This window comes from Grammomys surdaster, unplaced genomic scaffold, assembly GCF_004785775.1.
Source record: "Grammomys surdaster isolate TR1022 unplaced genomic scaffold, NIH_TR_1.0 121313, whole genome shotgun sequence".
NCBI lineage: Eukaryota > Metazoa > Chordata > Mammalia > Rodentia > Muridae > Grammomys > Grammomys surdaster.
Window position 1 is genome coordinate 37534 of NW_021617123.1, and position 17685 is coordinate 55218.

At 42.1% G+C, this 17685-nt stretch overlaps 1 protein-coding gene across 1 annotated transcript; it reads right to left on the minus strand.

Moving 5' to 3' along the window:
• Window positions 1-3410: 3410 nt before the first annotated feature.
• Window positions 3411-14687, minus strand: Znf330 (zinc finger protein 330). Its single transcript, XM_028784342.1, has 10 exons — window positions 14576-14687; window positions 13436-13567; window positions 11892-11911; window positions 11339-11409; window positions 9862-9941; window positions 7733-7859; window positions 7219-7323; window positions 6134-6180; window positions 4882-4999; window positions 3411-4482 (listed from the first exon to the last, which is right to left on the minus strand). The coding sequence occupies exons 2-10, from the start codon at window positions 13553-13555 to the stop codon at window positions 4217-4219; spliced, it is 954 nt and encodes a 317-aa protein (XP_028640175.1). The 5' UTR covers window positions 13556-13567; window positions 14576-14687; the 3' UTR covers window positions 3411-4216.
• Between the last annotated feature and the right edge of the window lie 2998 nt (window positions 14688-17685).

Below are 17685 nucleotides of genomic sequence, written 5' to 3' on the forward strand. Positions count from 1 at the left end.
ATAACAGTTTTGCTCTAAATCCTTATGAAGAATTTTCAATATGTCTGATTTATCACTGCACTGTTTCTGATCCCACAAAATATGAGTAGAATGTAACATATTGTTCTGTCCTTTGAATAGTTCTCACTAGGCAAATAAGTGACCAGGGTCATCCAGTAGAGCACCGTAGTGCCCACCATTTGCTCTATGTACTTTCTAAAATGGACTAACACATTCTGCAGGAGCAGAGGCTTGTGGGTGAGGAATGAAGGTTACCCTCAAACACACCAATACAATATTCCAGGAAAAGATTCTGCCAAACTAAACACAATATGCAGAGGAGTGAAATATATTTGGTCATGTACTTCACTGACCATGATTAGATCCTGGGTAAGGATATTAACTTAATAGCTATTTGTCAGAGTTGGGCCATGTTGGGCCAAAACATGGCACCTAAACGCTGCATTACATTCATTCAAAACAGCACTCAGCAGCTTCGGCCAACCCAGAAGCTGCCTCGTGACTCTCAAGTCTGCTGATTTTGGTGGCTTATCTGATGCCATGACTCAAATATCTATCTACATTGTCTCTAGGCATTACACCTCGGCCATGTCCACCCATGGCTATTCATAGGCATCCTTTGAAAGCCCAAGAGTACCCTAGGACACTCTAAAATTCCTCCATCAGGTCTGTGCTTCCTTCTGGTGGATAGTCATTCATCCCTACCAAGATACTGAGTTCTCAGCTGTCTTTCACACCCTGGACATAAAGACTTACAAATACTGAAGTGGCAGGCATAGTTTGTAATGAAAAGGGCATTTACTGTGTCCTCTGCCCAAAGTCTCCTCCTGAGGACACAAAATTCTAGGTAACCAGTACCCAGAAGCATGAATATGTAGATATGAAGACCACCATCTCTCTGCATCCTTTTCCTGAAAAGAAACACTAAGCTCTGCCATCTCTTGGTGACACATTGTTAATCACCCTTGTCTACAGTGAAGAGGGCATATGAGAATAGTTCTATAATTTGAATACCATATATCTCCCAAAGGCCCATGTGTTTGTCTCTCAGGATGGTACTTTTTGGGATAATAGCATCTTTTAAGAAGTCTAGACAAGTCTTTATGTCACTGGGAAAGAAGCCTTGAAGAGTAAAGTGTGACCTCAGCTCCTTTTTCTCCTTTGCTTCCAGGTCCTGAATTGAGGTTTTACTCAACCACACATGCTCATCATAATGTTCTGCCTCTCCGAAGACCCAAAAGCCACAAGACAACCCATCCATGCACCAAAGCCTCCAAAACCACGAGCCAGAAGCCTTTCCTCTCATCAGTAGAGTATCTCGGGTCTTAGTAGAATGATACAAAACTAACAGAGTCAGTTTTAAGGGCCTCTACTCACTCTTCTACAAATACAGTAAAAAAGAAAAAAAATGAGTTTAAATTTAGCCAAAAGTCCTCCATTTGTGATGTCACACTCACTGAAGCAGTTTTAAATATCAATGTTTGTACAGAGTCTATTATGTATAAAAGATACTAAGCCTTGAAAGTTTGTTTGTTTGTTGGTTTTGTTTTCCGAGACAGGGTTTCTCTGTGTAGTCCTGGCTGTCCTGGAACTCACTCTGTAGACCAGGCTGGCCTCGAACTCAGAAATCCGCCTGCCTCTGCCTCCCAAGTGCTGGGATTAAAGGTGTTAGCCACCACCGCCCGGCGAAAGGTTTTTTGTTGTTGTTGTTGTTGTTGTTGTTGTTTTATATAAACTTTGGTCTTTTCTCCACTGGTAAAATTACTAGAAAATCGATACAAATGTAGAACCTTGAAGACTTTATTGGGGTGGCAGATTATTTACTATGATCAAATACTTGAAAAAAAAAAAAAAAACAACTGAGCACTTATTTTGGTTCATGAGCTAAACCATCTCCCACTAGAGTGTTACCAGGGAACCACCTTCGGCTTTCTTACCCTCAGTTTTGTCTGTTGATACAAGTGGTCTTCCTCTCAATTTTCCCTTTTGTTCGGCCACTCAGCTTCTGTTCTACTAACTCTAATAGCCCTGCAAGTTATGTCTCCTTGGCTGTCCTCAGTTTGACAGTTGTTATACTGTATCCTTGACTTGTGGCAACTGGGCACACGATTTAGCCACTAGTTTCTGTCTGATGTGCCATCAGCACACTGAGCTCTACACGATTCCCTGGTAGCCAAATTGGCCTACAGGGAACTTTCTAAATTTTGTCAGCTGTGCATGTCTCTATGGCTTTGTTGAATGACGACCAATGAACCTTCTCGTAGAACATGAGGGAAAGGGAACGAGAGAGAGAACACTTGCACGCGCACGCGTGCACGCGTGCGTGCACACACATACACACACACACAAACATCAGAAGATAACTTGCACCATGTGGGATCCAAAGGATTGAAGTCAGGACATCAGTCTTGGTATTCCCCATTCCCTTTCCCACCTACCTCAGAAGGCCTGGTCACAAGTGGGTTATTAATTTAACTATGCTTCTAGAAGCCATCCTGGGAATGAATTCAGACAATCTCCCAGGACCCTAAGCATGGCATTAAATCCTGTAGAAGAGGACTACTGTGTGATCTAAGACCCCAAGTGGCAGGGGGATGCTATCACACTATTTTCTCTTCTGATCCTCTTCAGCAGTGGTACCTTCCAAGCAGGCTAATTCTTACAGCTCCTGTTTTCTCAGGTCTTGAGCCTCCCTGTGTTTTATCTGAGCTGCATAGGCTCCATGCTCACTGGGAAAGCCTCTGCATCAGGGGCTCCTCATCCTTAAAGATCTTCCACAGCACCCACATACTTGTCTCACCTGTCAGGGGTGCTCAGGTTTCCCAGAGTGCCAGGACCTTTGCATGATACACTCCTCTGGACTGGAAGACATGAAAAGCCTTTTCCTACAAAACCAGAGGTCCTCTGGCTTCTGTGCATAGCTCATGTCCTTCTGTACCATTTTACAAAAACAGTGACGTAGGAATTGTCACCCAAACTTCTCCAAATACCTATAATTCAGCAGTCTAATGTTCTTCTCCCTTTGACTAAGGTTGTGGTTTCCACATAAAATCCCCCTAGACACCCATGTTCACATTTGTTTGCAGCTGGGGGTACTGTTTGAAAGGCTATGATAGGAGGCAGAGTCCCGACATCACTGTGGACCTCAAGGCCTTACAGCCCCATCCCACTTCCTGTCCTGCTTCCTACTGACAAAATGACAAACTGCTCTATGCTCCTACCACCATGCTTTCCCTGCCTTGACAGACTAAACCCTTCTGGAACCGGAGGCCAAAATATACCCTCCCTTCGGGAGTTGCTTTGGTAAAAGGATACCATCACAGCAGCAGAAGAGAAGCTGAGCTGACCACTAAGTTCAGTCTCCTAGGTCACTGTTGATATAAGAAGGAAGCAGACACCTGTGCCCCGACTGTCAGCTCTTCATTTATTACTTAAGACAGGTCTACAGACTTATCTTTGTGGTATGGATTCATCTCAGATTATTCTACCAACATTAGGTCAAAACTCATCAGTTTATAGAAAAATACCTACATATTTTCCAAAATAAGTTGATAAAACAAGAACTCAATATCAAAAGTATTCAAGTATAATGCTAAATTTATTTTAAAATGAGAGTCTCTGGGTGAAGCATCAGCAACACTAGTCCTGCCACTATGTGGATGAGAACAGACTTCTCGGTTCAGTGAGACAGTAACAAGCACTGGAGAGGACATACATTATAAGAAAACGGTGAACATGTCAACCACTAATGCAGATGTGAGGATTACACAGCATGAAGTCAGTGAAAAACAGAATATAACATGACTATCATTTTATAGATTGAAATATGAGGAAGAATACAGTAATTTTATCTGTAATACTTTGTAAAATCAGAGATATGAATTTATAAGCAGTGCCTTTAATAAAGACAGTAATTTAATTTCAAATAAATATATTTCTTTTCTATTCCTTTATCATGTATTTTATTATGTTTCTAACTGGCAAAACCCACCAGGTTATTGAACTCAGTAATAATCCAATCCATGATACTCCATCTGTCTTACCTTTAACTCATTTTCCGTACACTACAAGTTCACATAGCAGTTCCTATAAAACTGCTAGACCCTACCCCTAAGCCTAGTGTAACTAGCCTTTTGGACAAGGCCAAGGGAGGGTACATTTGAGCATCCTCGTGATTCAGCCTGCTCTTCCCACAACTGCCAACAAGGAGCGGCTCCTAGTTCTCCTGTTCCTCATAGTGAGCATAGCCACTGGCGTAGGTCCTTCCTAAGTTCAAATTATTGAACAGATCTGATGACTCGGCATCTGAGTCCTTCCCATCTTCTTCCTCTTCATCATCCTCTGCTTCATCCTCCTCCTCATCATCATGGTAGCCAGTATCGCCATACTTGTCTGACGACAGGTTCTTCCAATAAGCATCATACCCAGAAGCTCCATCTCCTTCTTCTCCTCCAGTCTGCCTGCCAAATTTCAAGGAGCGTGCTACAAAAGACAGTCACATCCATGTCATCAACCAGTGCCAATGCTCACACAGCCCACTGCCATGGGACATCATTACAGTGGTGCTACGCCTAAATGGAAAGGGAAGCATTCTCCTCATTTTCTCACAAAAATCTATACAACATAATCACAAATAACTAAGGCAAATACCAGACCTCAGTGAATATTAGTATGTTTCTTATATCAAATTGAAAAACTGTACTATGCATTTTTCAAAGCTATAAAACCCCACTTGCTTATGAGAATACATATCTTTTCAAACAAAAACAGAGTTCATAAATATATATGTATGTATATATACATACAGAGAGAGAAAAAAATAGAGAAAAAGATAAATGTAGTCTAAGCATGAAAGGCAACCAGTCCATTGAGAAGCCTTACTTGACATGCTAAGATCCTTTGTCTCCTGCGTTTCATGCCCACATTTAGGGCAAGGAGGTTGTTTCCCTTTTTCTTGCTTAAACACTTTGCTCCTTGTGTGTTCATCACAGAAACAAGCCTATACAAGAAAAGTAGGAACGAGGAAATATTTAGTTTAAGATATAAAAAGATACCATCCAGTATTGCAAGAAAATTTGAAGATAAGTTTTGCTCAAGGAAGAGTTCATTGTACTGTGATTGGTCACGTGCTCTTGATTTCAATTTCTTAATGGGAAACGGATCTTGTCAGGACTCTTCTGAAACAGGTCCTAAACAAAGCAGACACTTATACAAAGGATGACACAGAAAGTGGCTTATCATCTTGTTTACATTTGAGGTTTTTGATAACAAAACGTGGGTAATTCATCTTCAGAGTACACCACCATCCAACTAAGGGTGGAGAGGCAATTTCAAAGTCCTAGGTATTAAGAAAAAAAGAGAGGGCCACTGAACAACATGGAGTCTTAGCTGATATCGAAAGGTAGACAGGGTAAAGTGAGCAAAGACAGACATAGTCTATGCAGCAGAAAAGAACACAGACAACACGTAAAACCTCTTCAGCAGAAGCTCTGCTGACAAGCTAAAAGGCATTCCACAGCACTCACGCAGTACCGGGAGAGAAATAGGACAGGACATAGACAAGAACGGTTACAAAGAGAGAAGTGTTTCTGAGATAAATGAGATATTATCTCTCTAGTGATCTTCGAACAACAAAAACTCTGGTGACAGCCAAAGGAAACATAGAAATCTTCACCATGCATACGCTTCTAAGCAGGTACAACTGAATTCACAGCCCCAGGACTCGGTTCACAATGTTCTCCACAGACATGAGGCACAGGAAACACTGAGCTGGGATCCTGGGGACATGTAGTAGAGGAAACCACTACAAGCAAGTCGAAAGCCACTAAGTTACCAACTGCCATGCCACAAATCTTAAAGCTAAGAGTAAGCCAGACATGGCAGTTCAGGCCAGAAACCCCAATACTCAGGAATCAGAGGCAGAAGAATTACTGTGAATTCAAGGCCAGCCCAGACCTCACAGCAAGACTTAGTGCCAATTAATTAACTAGCTCATTAATTAATTTAAGAAAAAATAAAAGAAAAAACCACACAAGTTTAAGTTCCACATATATTAGCATTTAAGTATCCACGGACTGAAGCAAGAGTACAGAGATTCAAATCAAACTCTAAATTAGACAGTAAGCAGACACACCTTGCATCGGAGACATGAATGCTGGCCAAGTCGATTGCAAGAAACACCTGTGGAGACAAGACTCATCTTAACATCCTGTCAGTTCCTCGGCCTTGCATATATATTTCTGCCACTTCTTGTAACAGTGGATGCTTCCTCAATGGCCTCACAGCCTAATCAGTCAACTGCTGACATGCATGGTTCAAGTACCATAAACACACAAAGCACCCGTGCTTCCTCCACAGATAACTTTATTTTTGTCCTATATATTCTGCCAAAGCCTAAAATGAGGGTAGAGCAGTATTTAATGCAATGTACTTTAAAATACTCATGAAATTTTCTGTGTAAATACTGAATTTTATATACAGTGTGCGGTACATAGCTCAGATCAATGACTGAGCAACTAAAATCTGTAGAGTGTTGGATCAGCAACTCTCCCGGAATAAGAACTGTACAATACAAGTGAGGAACTAAGAACCAGAACGTCAGTCTTCTCTCTAGGATGGTAACTACTATTTAATGAGGGTCAGTATCAGGCATCACAGCATAAATACTTTATGCATATTCTCATTTCAATAGCCTTTTGAAATTATCTATAGATAACTCTAGTACTGTTACTATTAACCCAATTAGTCCCATTGGTTCTCAACTAGAAAATGCAGGATTTTGAGTGGAGGTTAAATACTGAGCTCAGACACCCAACCCTAAAGATGAGCTCTTCGGGGACGAAGTCAGAGTCCCTGCCCGGCTAGAGATGAACTAGGAGTGGGATCATAGAGCTACAGGCATTGAGAAGGGGAAGGAGAGGCTGGCTTGGTTGGTAGAGGAAACCTCAAAGTGAAAATGCCAGCTGGTACACAGGACCAGGAACATCACAAAACCAGCAAGGTCTGATCAAGGCCACAAAACGAAGAAGGGCTCAGTCAGTATACCACTATTATCCCCACAGAAAAACTCAGCGCTAATGTTTGGAGGCTTTTTCCCATAATATACACACCACACAACATACTAAGAGGTGACATTAAAAAATGTATTCCTTTTAATTAAATGTCACATTTACACTATTCAGAATCCTAGGTACAAAAACAGCTAACAAAACAACTTACATTTAAATGTTTCTGCTTCTAAAACTTGGCAGCTGGCTTGATGCTCAAACTGGTCATCTTCACAGAGAAAATTATGGCAAAACGAACAGCTGAATATTCTGCCTCCTGTGAGATTAAATAAAACCCACAAATGTAATATGGCAAACTGCTTGTCAAAGATGGCAACTAAATTCAGAAGTGCATCAAAACTGTGTGTGGCAGCAGCTGAAAGAGAACCACTGATGTACTTCAAATTAAACCATTAAAGTGTGGGTCTCTACTCTCTCCTGCCCACTTACAGAACAGGTACAGGCTTAAGAGAGGTGCCTGTCCTCCCCCAAACTGCCTTCTCCACCTGTTTGGGTGAACAGCATCAGTACTTCCTAATACTGCTGGGACAATCCCCCTCCAACCAAACTGCTCGCTGAAATTGTACCAGTAGTTAAAACTCTGAAAGTCTCTATGTGGGGCAAGCGAGTAAGCGAGCAAGCATCCACTCGTAACTAAGACTGATTGGCGGCACCTCATCACTCACCATGGTCCCACACTCCTCGCTCACATTCCACACACTCAGCATCCGTGAGTGGGCAGGCACAGGCATGGGTGCTAAGACACTTCCTCCCATGGCAAACCCAAGCTTCGCAGAAGTCACATATTGCACCCTGCAACAAGAAACAAGAGCTCGAGATCAGCTCCCACAGGAGCTGCAACCACTAAGGGGGTTACAAAAGACAGCAAGTGGGGCACTCGCTTTGGCTTGTGAGACCCGGTGTAGGACACCTTCCATCTATCTATCCTTCATCTGCTAGGAATCTAGCAATAAAGACGGGCTCTCAACTACACAATCCAGAAGATGTTAAGGCACAGAACTCAGAAATACACAGCAAAGGGCTCGGGGAAAACAGATGGTTCAGTTGCCTTCCTGCTCATCCCACACAAGGACATGGACGGTAGCAAGTGGTTATCAGCACAGAAAGGAAGAGTGGGCAAAGGACTCATGTCTGGAGAACTGAGTTCTATCCCAGGGAAAATCCCAGTTTAGGGAAATTACCATAAACAATACACATAAAACTACTATTACTGGGGCTGGAAAGACGGCTCAGGGTTAAGAGCACTGTCTGCTTTTCCATAGGTCATGAGTTCAAATCTCAGCAACCACATGTTAGCTCACAACCATCTATACTAGGATCTGATGCCCTCTCCTTCTGACATGTGGGTGTATACGACGACAGAGTGCTCATAAACATAAAGCAGAACAGTAGTATTTTCCTCAAAGAATGTAATTTGGACATAAAGTATAATAAATAATGCTGCAGAATATAACAAAACCATAGCTCATACTTAAAATACTATCTTCTAGTGAAAAAGAACAAAATATATCAAATAATCCACCTATTTTTATTTATGGCACTAAAATTCCTCACAAAACCCTATCAAGTAAAGGTAATAGATAACTAATATATACTTTTTGTCAGATTTAATATTTAAACCTTAAATTCTTTTGAACCTTATTTAACCAAAAGGTCTTACAAAGTCAAGAAATTTATTTTGTGATATCTGTTTAACATTTTAGAAAGGTTCCTTTCTTTGGATGCCCAACTAAGATTACACAGAAAGCACTGCGTCTGGCTGGGGAGATCCTACAGGCTTCGCTCCCCCTGGCTGGCACTCACAGTGCTAGACGGTGCTATGCACGCTGCTGGAGGGGAGAGTAGTCAGCAGTCTTACCCAGATGCAATCCTGTAAGCTACAACCTGACTGATCAACAGTGGCATGGACGCTTGGGAACCACCGACTACTCCTGCCGGGTTTAAGGCCTACTCCAGAAGATGGAACTCATGCCTGGCACTATCATCAGGACCAAAGAACCTGTGGCTCCATGGGTCACGGGTCACATTACTATTATTCTGCTAATTCGACACAGAATTAAAATGACTCGTAATGACTTACTGCTGTACACATAGATCAGCACATCTCTTAAACCTCATCAGAAGCTCCTCTTCTTACAATACATGGTAATTAACATAAAGACTAAAGCTGGTCAGTCTGTGGAGGTAAGAGACTGCAGAGAGCAGAAAGATGTCTACAACATATCCCTCTCTTCAAGGATCAGGGGTCTCTAACAAAGACAGGGTGTAAGATCCAGAGACCGTAGAGGACTATGAGGAAATCAGAGAGTGCCAAGACACAGTGGGGCAGCTGCACATAGAAAGCACAGCCACTTTTGACAGAATGCACAGAAAACCTGTGCAAGAAGCTCAAAGCCAGCATTACCCCAGCACAGCGATGAGGTCTGAGCAAAAGGTCCCTCCCTGTTGGTATCTGATAAGCTGCTGGGACAGGACCAGTTTTCCTTGAGGGTGTGATCCCTGGTTGGCTGGCCATGCTCTAAGGTAGGCATTACCTCTAATAGTATTGACAAAATAAATTGGACTCAATAGGTTAAAATAGTATAAAATAAAATTAAAACAAGAACACAAAGTTGGGTGGATAGAGATGAGGATAGATCTGGGGAGAGGTTGAAGTCAATCTGGTAGAAATATATTGTATAAAATTCTATAGGAATTAGTAAAAATTATTTTTAAAACAGATTAAAATATGGGTTAAAATGACTTAATCTTATCCTTGGAAACCTACTACACAAAGAAATGAAAAGCAGCTTACCACCATAGCAAGGCCAGTACTGTACACACCAGCATGCTTGATTACACAGTCTGAAGACTTCATCATACACTTTGTTTTCCCTGGTTAAAAAGAATGTACATATAGACTATTAGCCCTATAAATTTGTACATACAGAAACTGTTCACTAGTTCCTCTGTGATCTAACTCAAGTGCCTATGGAAATAATGTTTTCAAAAATTTAAAAATGAAAGCGGTTATTTATCCACTTATACGAACAGAAAAAATACATAGATATATATCTCATTACTTTAGTCAGATCTTGAGAGATTAGAAACGTATTAACCCATAAAAGCTGTTGTATAATAATTTATATAGAACATGCTAATTCATGCTTATAATAAAAGCAAAAGTTCCTAGTTATGCATTGTAATCCAATGATCATTTTGGCAATTTCAAATCTTATGAAATTCAAGCATGCTTTAAAATGAATTTTATATTCATAAATAACAATACAAACTGCCTGACTTGGACATACCAGTTATTTCTTGCTACGTACTATCAAAGCACAGTGAATAACTACAGAGCCTAATTGTTGCACTTAAGTTTATTCATATATAAAAATCACCATGGAGCCTGAAATGTGCTCATCTACAAATTACCAAGCCCCATACGGCCAGGAATCTGCTTGTATGACAGTATGTCAAGATTAGTGATGACATAGGAACTGCCCATCAGACTACAGAGTGGAACACAGGACAAAAAGAAGATGCTTGATGTACCAGCACCTTGCTTCCTGAGAAGCAGAATTAGGTAACAGGAAAGGAAGAAAGAAAAACTGGATGCAGGGCAGTAGCTACCCAGCTGTTCTATGTCAAACACAAAGTGTACGACTGCAATAGAAAATGCATCTGTACACAGGTCTCTAAAGTCCAAACCTAGAGACACTGAACATGCAGGGACTGCCTTCCACCTGTCCACAAACTTGTTCTCTCAGCCTACATCCACATGCATCAATACAGCAAAGGCAGCTGAGTCTCTCTTCTCTACTGGCTGTGGAACTGAATAAATGACCTCTTGGAAAACTAGATCCACACTAGAAATATTCCACATGTAGCCCTCATCACTAACCTGCAGCTCTGTACCAGCATATAGCAATGGCACCCCAAATGGTTCCACTGAAACCTTCCCCTCCTAAGTAGAAAGGATATGATTTGTTCCAGCACAACAGCTTGGGGTGAACCTGGAGTAAAGCTGACTAGGTTCCCTAAGTCGAGTCTCCATGAAGACACAGAGAGACACGGCAAAGACTGCCAGCCTTGGTGTGAGTGTGCTTTCTGAGCAGATGTGTTTGCAAAGTAAGAGCCTGTGGCGGCTACTTAGGAAACACTGATGTTTCTTCTCTAGGAAATATCATTCAGTTTTATTTTGAATTTAGGGAAATAGCTCCGTCTAGACTTGGTAACTGCCACACAAACATTTGATTGATAAAGACATGCCTTCATGGTTGTATACTTACCACACTGTGCACAAATTGGTAACTTCTGAACAGAATTACAAAAATAGCAAAATGCTCTATTCTTCTGCCGCCTTGTCATGTAAAACAAAAATTTTAAATAGGGTCAATTTCAGATAAAGGACGAGGCTAATTTACCCCTGTGCTGGTTAGTTTTTAGTCAGCTTGACATAACTAGAGTGATGAGAGGAGGGGCAACAACGGAGGAGCCGCCTCCATCAGACTGTGCGGTGGCTGGTGTCTGCAGAGCATTTTCTCAACTGCTACTTGATGGAGGAGGACCCACTGCACGGAGGGCAGTGCCACCCTGGCAGGCAGTCCTGGGCTGTATTAGAAGGACGGGCAGTCAAGTGAGTCTGGAGCCAGCATTGCAATAGCATTCCTCCATCGCCTGGGCATCGGTTCCCGCCCCAAGGCTCTTGCCTTCACCTCCTGCATTGGCTCCCCTCATCGATGTAAGATGGAATGAACCCTTTCCTCCCCACGTGTTATAGCACAGCAACGAAAAGTACACAAGGACAATTTCATACGGAAAGAAAAAATAAAGAAAATTTACCTCTGACATTTATCGCATTCCTGTAAAATTTAAAGCATAACATTAATTTTCTGCTGGCTGAAAATGGAACAATTATTTATATCAGAAAAACTATTTTCTTTCCCAACCTAAAATACAACTGGTTCTCCATCCCAATTCCAGCTCAACCCATGGGTACAAGCTCTTGTACATACTCCACTAGCAAAAGTAAACAAAAACAGTTACACTGTGATCAATGATGGGAAAAGGCCGTCCTACAAAAGAAGTTAAATATAGTAGATTCCCTTTGGATTGTTTTGAAGGAACCAACTACTATAGAGACTAGACAAGTTCCTGCTCAGTTTTCTAGTTTAATTAAAAGCATCCTATTTGCTAATACTGAGTGGATGCAAGAAATAAAAGAGGAAATGATAAAGATCATAAACTCCGCTCAAGTAGAGCTTTCGAAGCTCTCGTCTGTCGCTCTCTAGAGTCCGGCTTCCATCACCACGTTCCAGCCTCTTCCCCCATGCCGCATTTACTCTAGCCCTCTCCCTTACTGAACGAAATCCCAACATCTACAGCATGACACACACTATGCGCGCCAGCCACTGTCTTGTTTATTAGCACTCCTTTTTTCTCAAAAGAACCTGACATTCACAACACAGTTAGTTCCCCGACACATCTGTACCATGAAATCTGAACGAGTACACCATCCATCAGTCCTGAGACAAAAAAGGACACAAGCCCAACCTATGAGAACTCCTTCTCTGTGACCTCCACAATATGAGATGTGATATAAGCATGCGACCAGAAACCAAGAAGCTAAACAAATAAAGCATGTCAATCCTCAGAGGAGAAGAAGCAAAGAAACAAGAGCAAAGACTGTCCCAAGGTCTAGCTGTCCCCAAGTCTTATTATATCCTTTCTTCTTCCCAGTCCTTGGAGGTACTACTCCAGTGAAGTACTTTTCCCAAAGTTAAATTCTGTCATTCATACACAAATGAGTCCTATGGAGTACAGGACCCTAGAGAATCCAATAAACATAAAAGGGAGGCATGCTATCTGCCATCAGGGTTGCACCCAGAGCTGATGCAGAATACACATCCCCCTGAATGATAAACATGTTAAATTAAGTCATGTAAATGAAGTATTAAAAAACAATCACAGATTGCCAAGACCAACCTGCTTAGCATAGGCAAATCAGTCAAGAACAGGAGACTGTCTAGAAGTCAGGGTGCTCGGCGAGAAAATCAGGGAAAGAAGACTGGCTAAGAGAAACCGATGACACCTGAGCCAAAGAGTACATCAAAAGGTGGGCCCTCTCACTCAGTTCCTGCTACCCACTCGCCTTCAGCACCTATTGTCACCAGCAGTATATGAGGTGATACACCAGGCTTGATAAGTAATACATACTCTAACAAAAAAAACAAACATTGTTACTCAGTAAAAATACCGACCATGCCTCTATGTACAGTAAGCACATGGGCACACTGTAGCTGATCACTTTTTTCAGATAGATCTTACACATGGTACTATATAGTCCTTCCATTCAACCACCAGCCATTATTTTCAAACGGTCTCACCATTGAAGCATTGCACGGGTGCTTGGCTAGGTCGACAGTACTTCTTGATGCCCGGAGTTGTTTCTCGCGTTCTCGACGGTTCTCTGCCTTTTTCCTCGCACCAGTCTTTTTTTTCGGCATGTTCCCTTCTTTCTAAACGAGAAAACAGAAAAGCTATAATTGCTGGGTGCAGTTACACAGCGTTTATACTGTCCTTAAATATTAAGTCAATTTTTCAATTTTAAACGCCTCACCTCATCACGAGTCTGAAGCCTTTAGCAACATGACACACACATTACTGCAGCTGTAGGCTCCAAAAATAAAGCCCTTCTCTGCGCCTCCAAACAACTCAATCAGTGTAAGCATCAAGAACCTCACCATAAGAGCCAGAGTAATTGTTTTTTTCACCCTAACTATTCTCCTCTTCATTCAAAAAACCTATGTACGTACCATTAGTAAGAAATGTAAAATATTCGTCTTGTACCAAGTTGAAATAACCATTTTGAGCTATACAGCCTCATCCCTAATGCTGTCAACATACAGTATTACACAGTACACTCTCGCCTACATGGTATCTAAACAAATATCCAGCAAGCCAAGGCCTGACTGCAAAAAACTCATTTTCCCCGAGGAGACTAAGGACCTACAGTCGCTCTCGATGCCTGTCCCTCGTGCCTAGAAGCAACAGTTTTAACAAGTCAGATGTTTTGGAGTTTGTTTCCCATACAGACATCAAATCTTACAAAACCGGTTTTCAGCATTCAGAAAAGCTGCACGATAGACAACCAGGCTTCTTAATGCCCAATCCTTTCGGGTAGGACAGCCTTCAGAGCTAATCGGTAGTTAATCGTCGTGGCCATGTCACGGGGCCTTCAGTCAGTATTTAAAATTGAAGTCTGGAGCTTGTGGCTGACCCACTGAGACATCTCAGATGTAATTTTTTTTTCCTCGAATCTATTTGTACCAACGACGAGAGATTTCTTTCAGCTCATGCCTGGACCACAGTGACAGCGGAGCGACACTGGGTTCCGAGCTCTGAGAGGCCCGGACGCGGGGGCGCGGGGAGACTCAGGCGGCTCGCGACCTGCCAGCCTCCCCCGGGTCTCTCACGCCCTCCCGGCCCACCCACGTCGCGCGGCCTCGCGGGGACGCGCCGCTCACCGCAGTGGCCGAGGACGCAGAGGTGAGGCCAAGCCGCGGGCCAGAACGGCAGACAGTCCGTTTCCAACAGCGGGAGCGAGAGCGGATATCCTGCTACGTCAAAGCGTCCAAGTTGCACACGTCAACCGGAAGAGTCCAGCATGCCCCGCCCAGCTCTCCTTACTCCGCCCCGACCTCGCCCCCTGACGGGGGAGGGGGAGGGCTCGCCTTCCCGGAAGTGGACTTGCTAGGGAGGGAAGAGGTGCCAGCGTTGGGAAGAAAATAGGGGTCAGAGAGCTACAGGATCTCAAGACTTCTGCCATGTCATTCTAATTTTATAATTTTTCTCAGAGAATTGAAACGTCCAAAAAGAGGAGGAAGACGAACCCACAAAAAATTTCAAGAGGGGGAAAAATTACTTTGCTAGCAACTTTTGCCTGACTCTTCTGAAATCCTTTCCTTTCTGTGAGCCTGACAAGCCTCACATCTCACATTTTTACTTTTCTTCGTTGTTTTCTGAGACATAATGAATGGAAGCCTGGCCTTGAAGCCAGAGGCCCTGCCTCTGTTTCTCAGCGCTAGGATTATAGATGGGCATGCGCACGAGAGACCACAGATCCGCCCCCTCCTTTTTATTTAATCTTGAGTTCGAGACCACAGGTCCACCCCCTCCTTTTTTTATTAAATCTTGAGTTCGAGACCACAGGTCCACTCCCTCCTTTTTATTTAATCTTGAGTTCGGAGGTGTCTTTTGCTTGCGCTCTGCTGTGTGCATTCTGTTCTTTTGTGAGCAAATCCTCCCACGTTCTCTGCTTCTGGTCTAAGGCTGAGATCTGACTATGTTTTCCCACAAGACCGATTGCTTTAAATAACACTGAAGGCAAATGTTTCACTGTCACTTCCCCCTTACCTTTCCGGAGGAAATCCTTGACATTACCCCCAGAACCACATGCGATTATCACTTACTGCCTGTTGTCACCTTCTATAGTTGAGTGGAGCTGTTTTATATCCACCCATATTTTTGCCCTTACCTTTTTTTCACATTCACATCCCAATGGAAGATGTCTCGTTTTAGTCTCCTGATCTTTTTCATCCCCATCCAGGAATCTGCTTTCATAACCACACCTTTTATCTCCAAAGAGAGCAGTAAAGTTGCCATGACTCAAGTCATAAATCCTATCTTTTATGGACCAAGTCTGTCACTAACTGCCTTGGAAAGACACTCGGAGTCAGCATTAAGTAGAGGCAGTCTGTTTGTGAAAGCATTTGGGAACACCAGTTGTGGAACGTGTGGTAATGGACTAGACAGAGGAAAGAGATGACCTAAATTATACTGTCAGTGAAGGGCTTGGCTCTGAATCTGAGACATTTCTTCAGTAGTGTCCTGACTAGGGTAGACGGACTGGAACTTTGTAGCCTCTGACAATTCTGCATACAGGAAACCAAAGGAAAGAGTATGTCTTGAGGTACACCACTAATGAAGAGATTGGACAGCTGACTAGGGTCAGCCTGCTATACTCCAGCCAGCTCAGATGTACAGACTGTCACCTCTGGAGAGAAGGACATTTATTGATAACAAAATAAATATTCAAAAGCATCCTACAGCTCAGATCCTCAATAAAAGAACTCCAAATGGTGTGCTTTAGAAACAAGAAAACAGAATCTGAAGGAGAGGAAGGATCTTTATGCCAAATATATAATTAATTCATTTAGTGTATAAGTTAATTCTAAACCATAAATACAAAACAAAAAAATTCAAATTTTGGTATAGAAACTACACAGAAATAAAACCTCACCAAGATATAATTAAAGTCGAATGATGACAGATTTTTAGCGGAATTTGATGGACTTAAAGGGATGGTCACAAAGCCCAGGCCATTTAAACACAAGCAGAAGGAGGATGTCACTATGTATTTGAAAACTTCAATATGTTAATTAACGCAATATTTTATAGTATCGGTCACAAATAAATAAACAAGTGCATCTGCATAGAGAGCTTAAAGAAAACTCACAGTAGGGTACATGGAGAGTAGGAATCACAGCATTATCAGTGAGAGGAGAACCGTTGTCAAGGTGACCCAGTCAGCTACTCAGATAGAAGAAAATGAAATTAGAATCCTCCTTTACAACACATAAAAATTCCAGGTGAGGGGCTAGAAAGACTGCTCAGTGATTAAGAGCACTTGCTGCTCTTCCGAAGAACCTTGGTTAAATTCCCAGCTCCTAAATGGCAGCTCACAACCATCTGTAACTCCAGTCTTAGAGGATATACCACCATCTTCTGTTATCCATGGGTACTGTACATACATAAGGCATAGATATACATGCAGGCAATACTCACACATAAAATAAATGAAATATTTTTTAAAATTTTAAAATTCTACATAAATTAAATAGCTAAATATACAAAGCAAAAATACAAAGGCAGCGTAAGAAACTCAAGGGGGACATCTACAATGAAGTAGGACTAATGCCCACATAAACACAAATTGGAAAAGCAATAGAAACACAGTGAGTTCAAAACATAAAACTTCTACATGATCAAAGCCATCATAGGTATAAGGAAAGTATAAATCCAAATGAAAAGAATTTTGACAATCTAACTGAGAAGAAATTTATATCTAGGAGAAATAATTCTACTTGGTGAGAAGACTGTAGAAAATCCTAAGGAATTATAGGCAAAGAATATGGACAAAGGACTTTAATAGAACAAAGAATTCTAATGACATTCAAAATATCTAGATCAGCACCAGAATGGGATGCTATTCATGATGGTTAGACTGGGATGGTTACAGGCTTATGTGGACGAGCATTTGAGCCTAGTGCTGATTGGGGAGGTTAGGAGGCATGGTCATGTCACTGAGCAAAGGCTTTGAAAATTAAATTTACAGTTGTTCTCTCTGCTTCTTTCCTTTGAGATGTGAGCCCTCAGCTTTCCACTGCAGCTGCTATGTCTGCCACATGCTGCCATGCTGTCCCCACCACCATGGACTCCATCCCACTGGAATCGTAAGCCCAAATAAACACTTTCTTCCATAAGCTGCTTTGGTCATGGTGTTTTATCACAGCAACAGAGAAGTAACTAATGGACTATTAACACCTATCACACTGACCAGAGTTTTGAAAGCCTG

What these genes read in the sequence shown, in the direction of transcription:
- Znf330 (XM_028784342.1), bottom strand. Translation starts at nt 13,555, where the DNA reads ATGCCGAAAAAAAAGACTGGTGCGAGGAAAAAGGCAGAGAACCGTCGA. An exon ending in ACCCGTGCAATGCTTCAATG is followed by an intron (nt 11,912 to 13,435) that starts GTGAGACCGTTT and finishes TAAATTTTACAG; the next exon opens with GAATGCGATAAATGTCAGAG. An exon ending in ATTCATGTCTCCGATGCAAG is followed by an intron (nt 5,000 to 6,133) that starts GTGTGTCTGCTT and finishes TTTCTTGTATAG; the next exon opens with GCTTGTTTCTGTGATGAACA.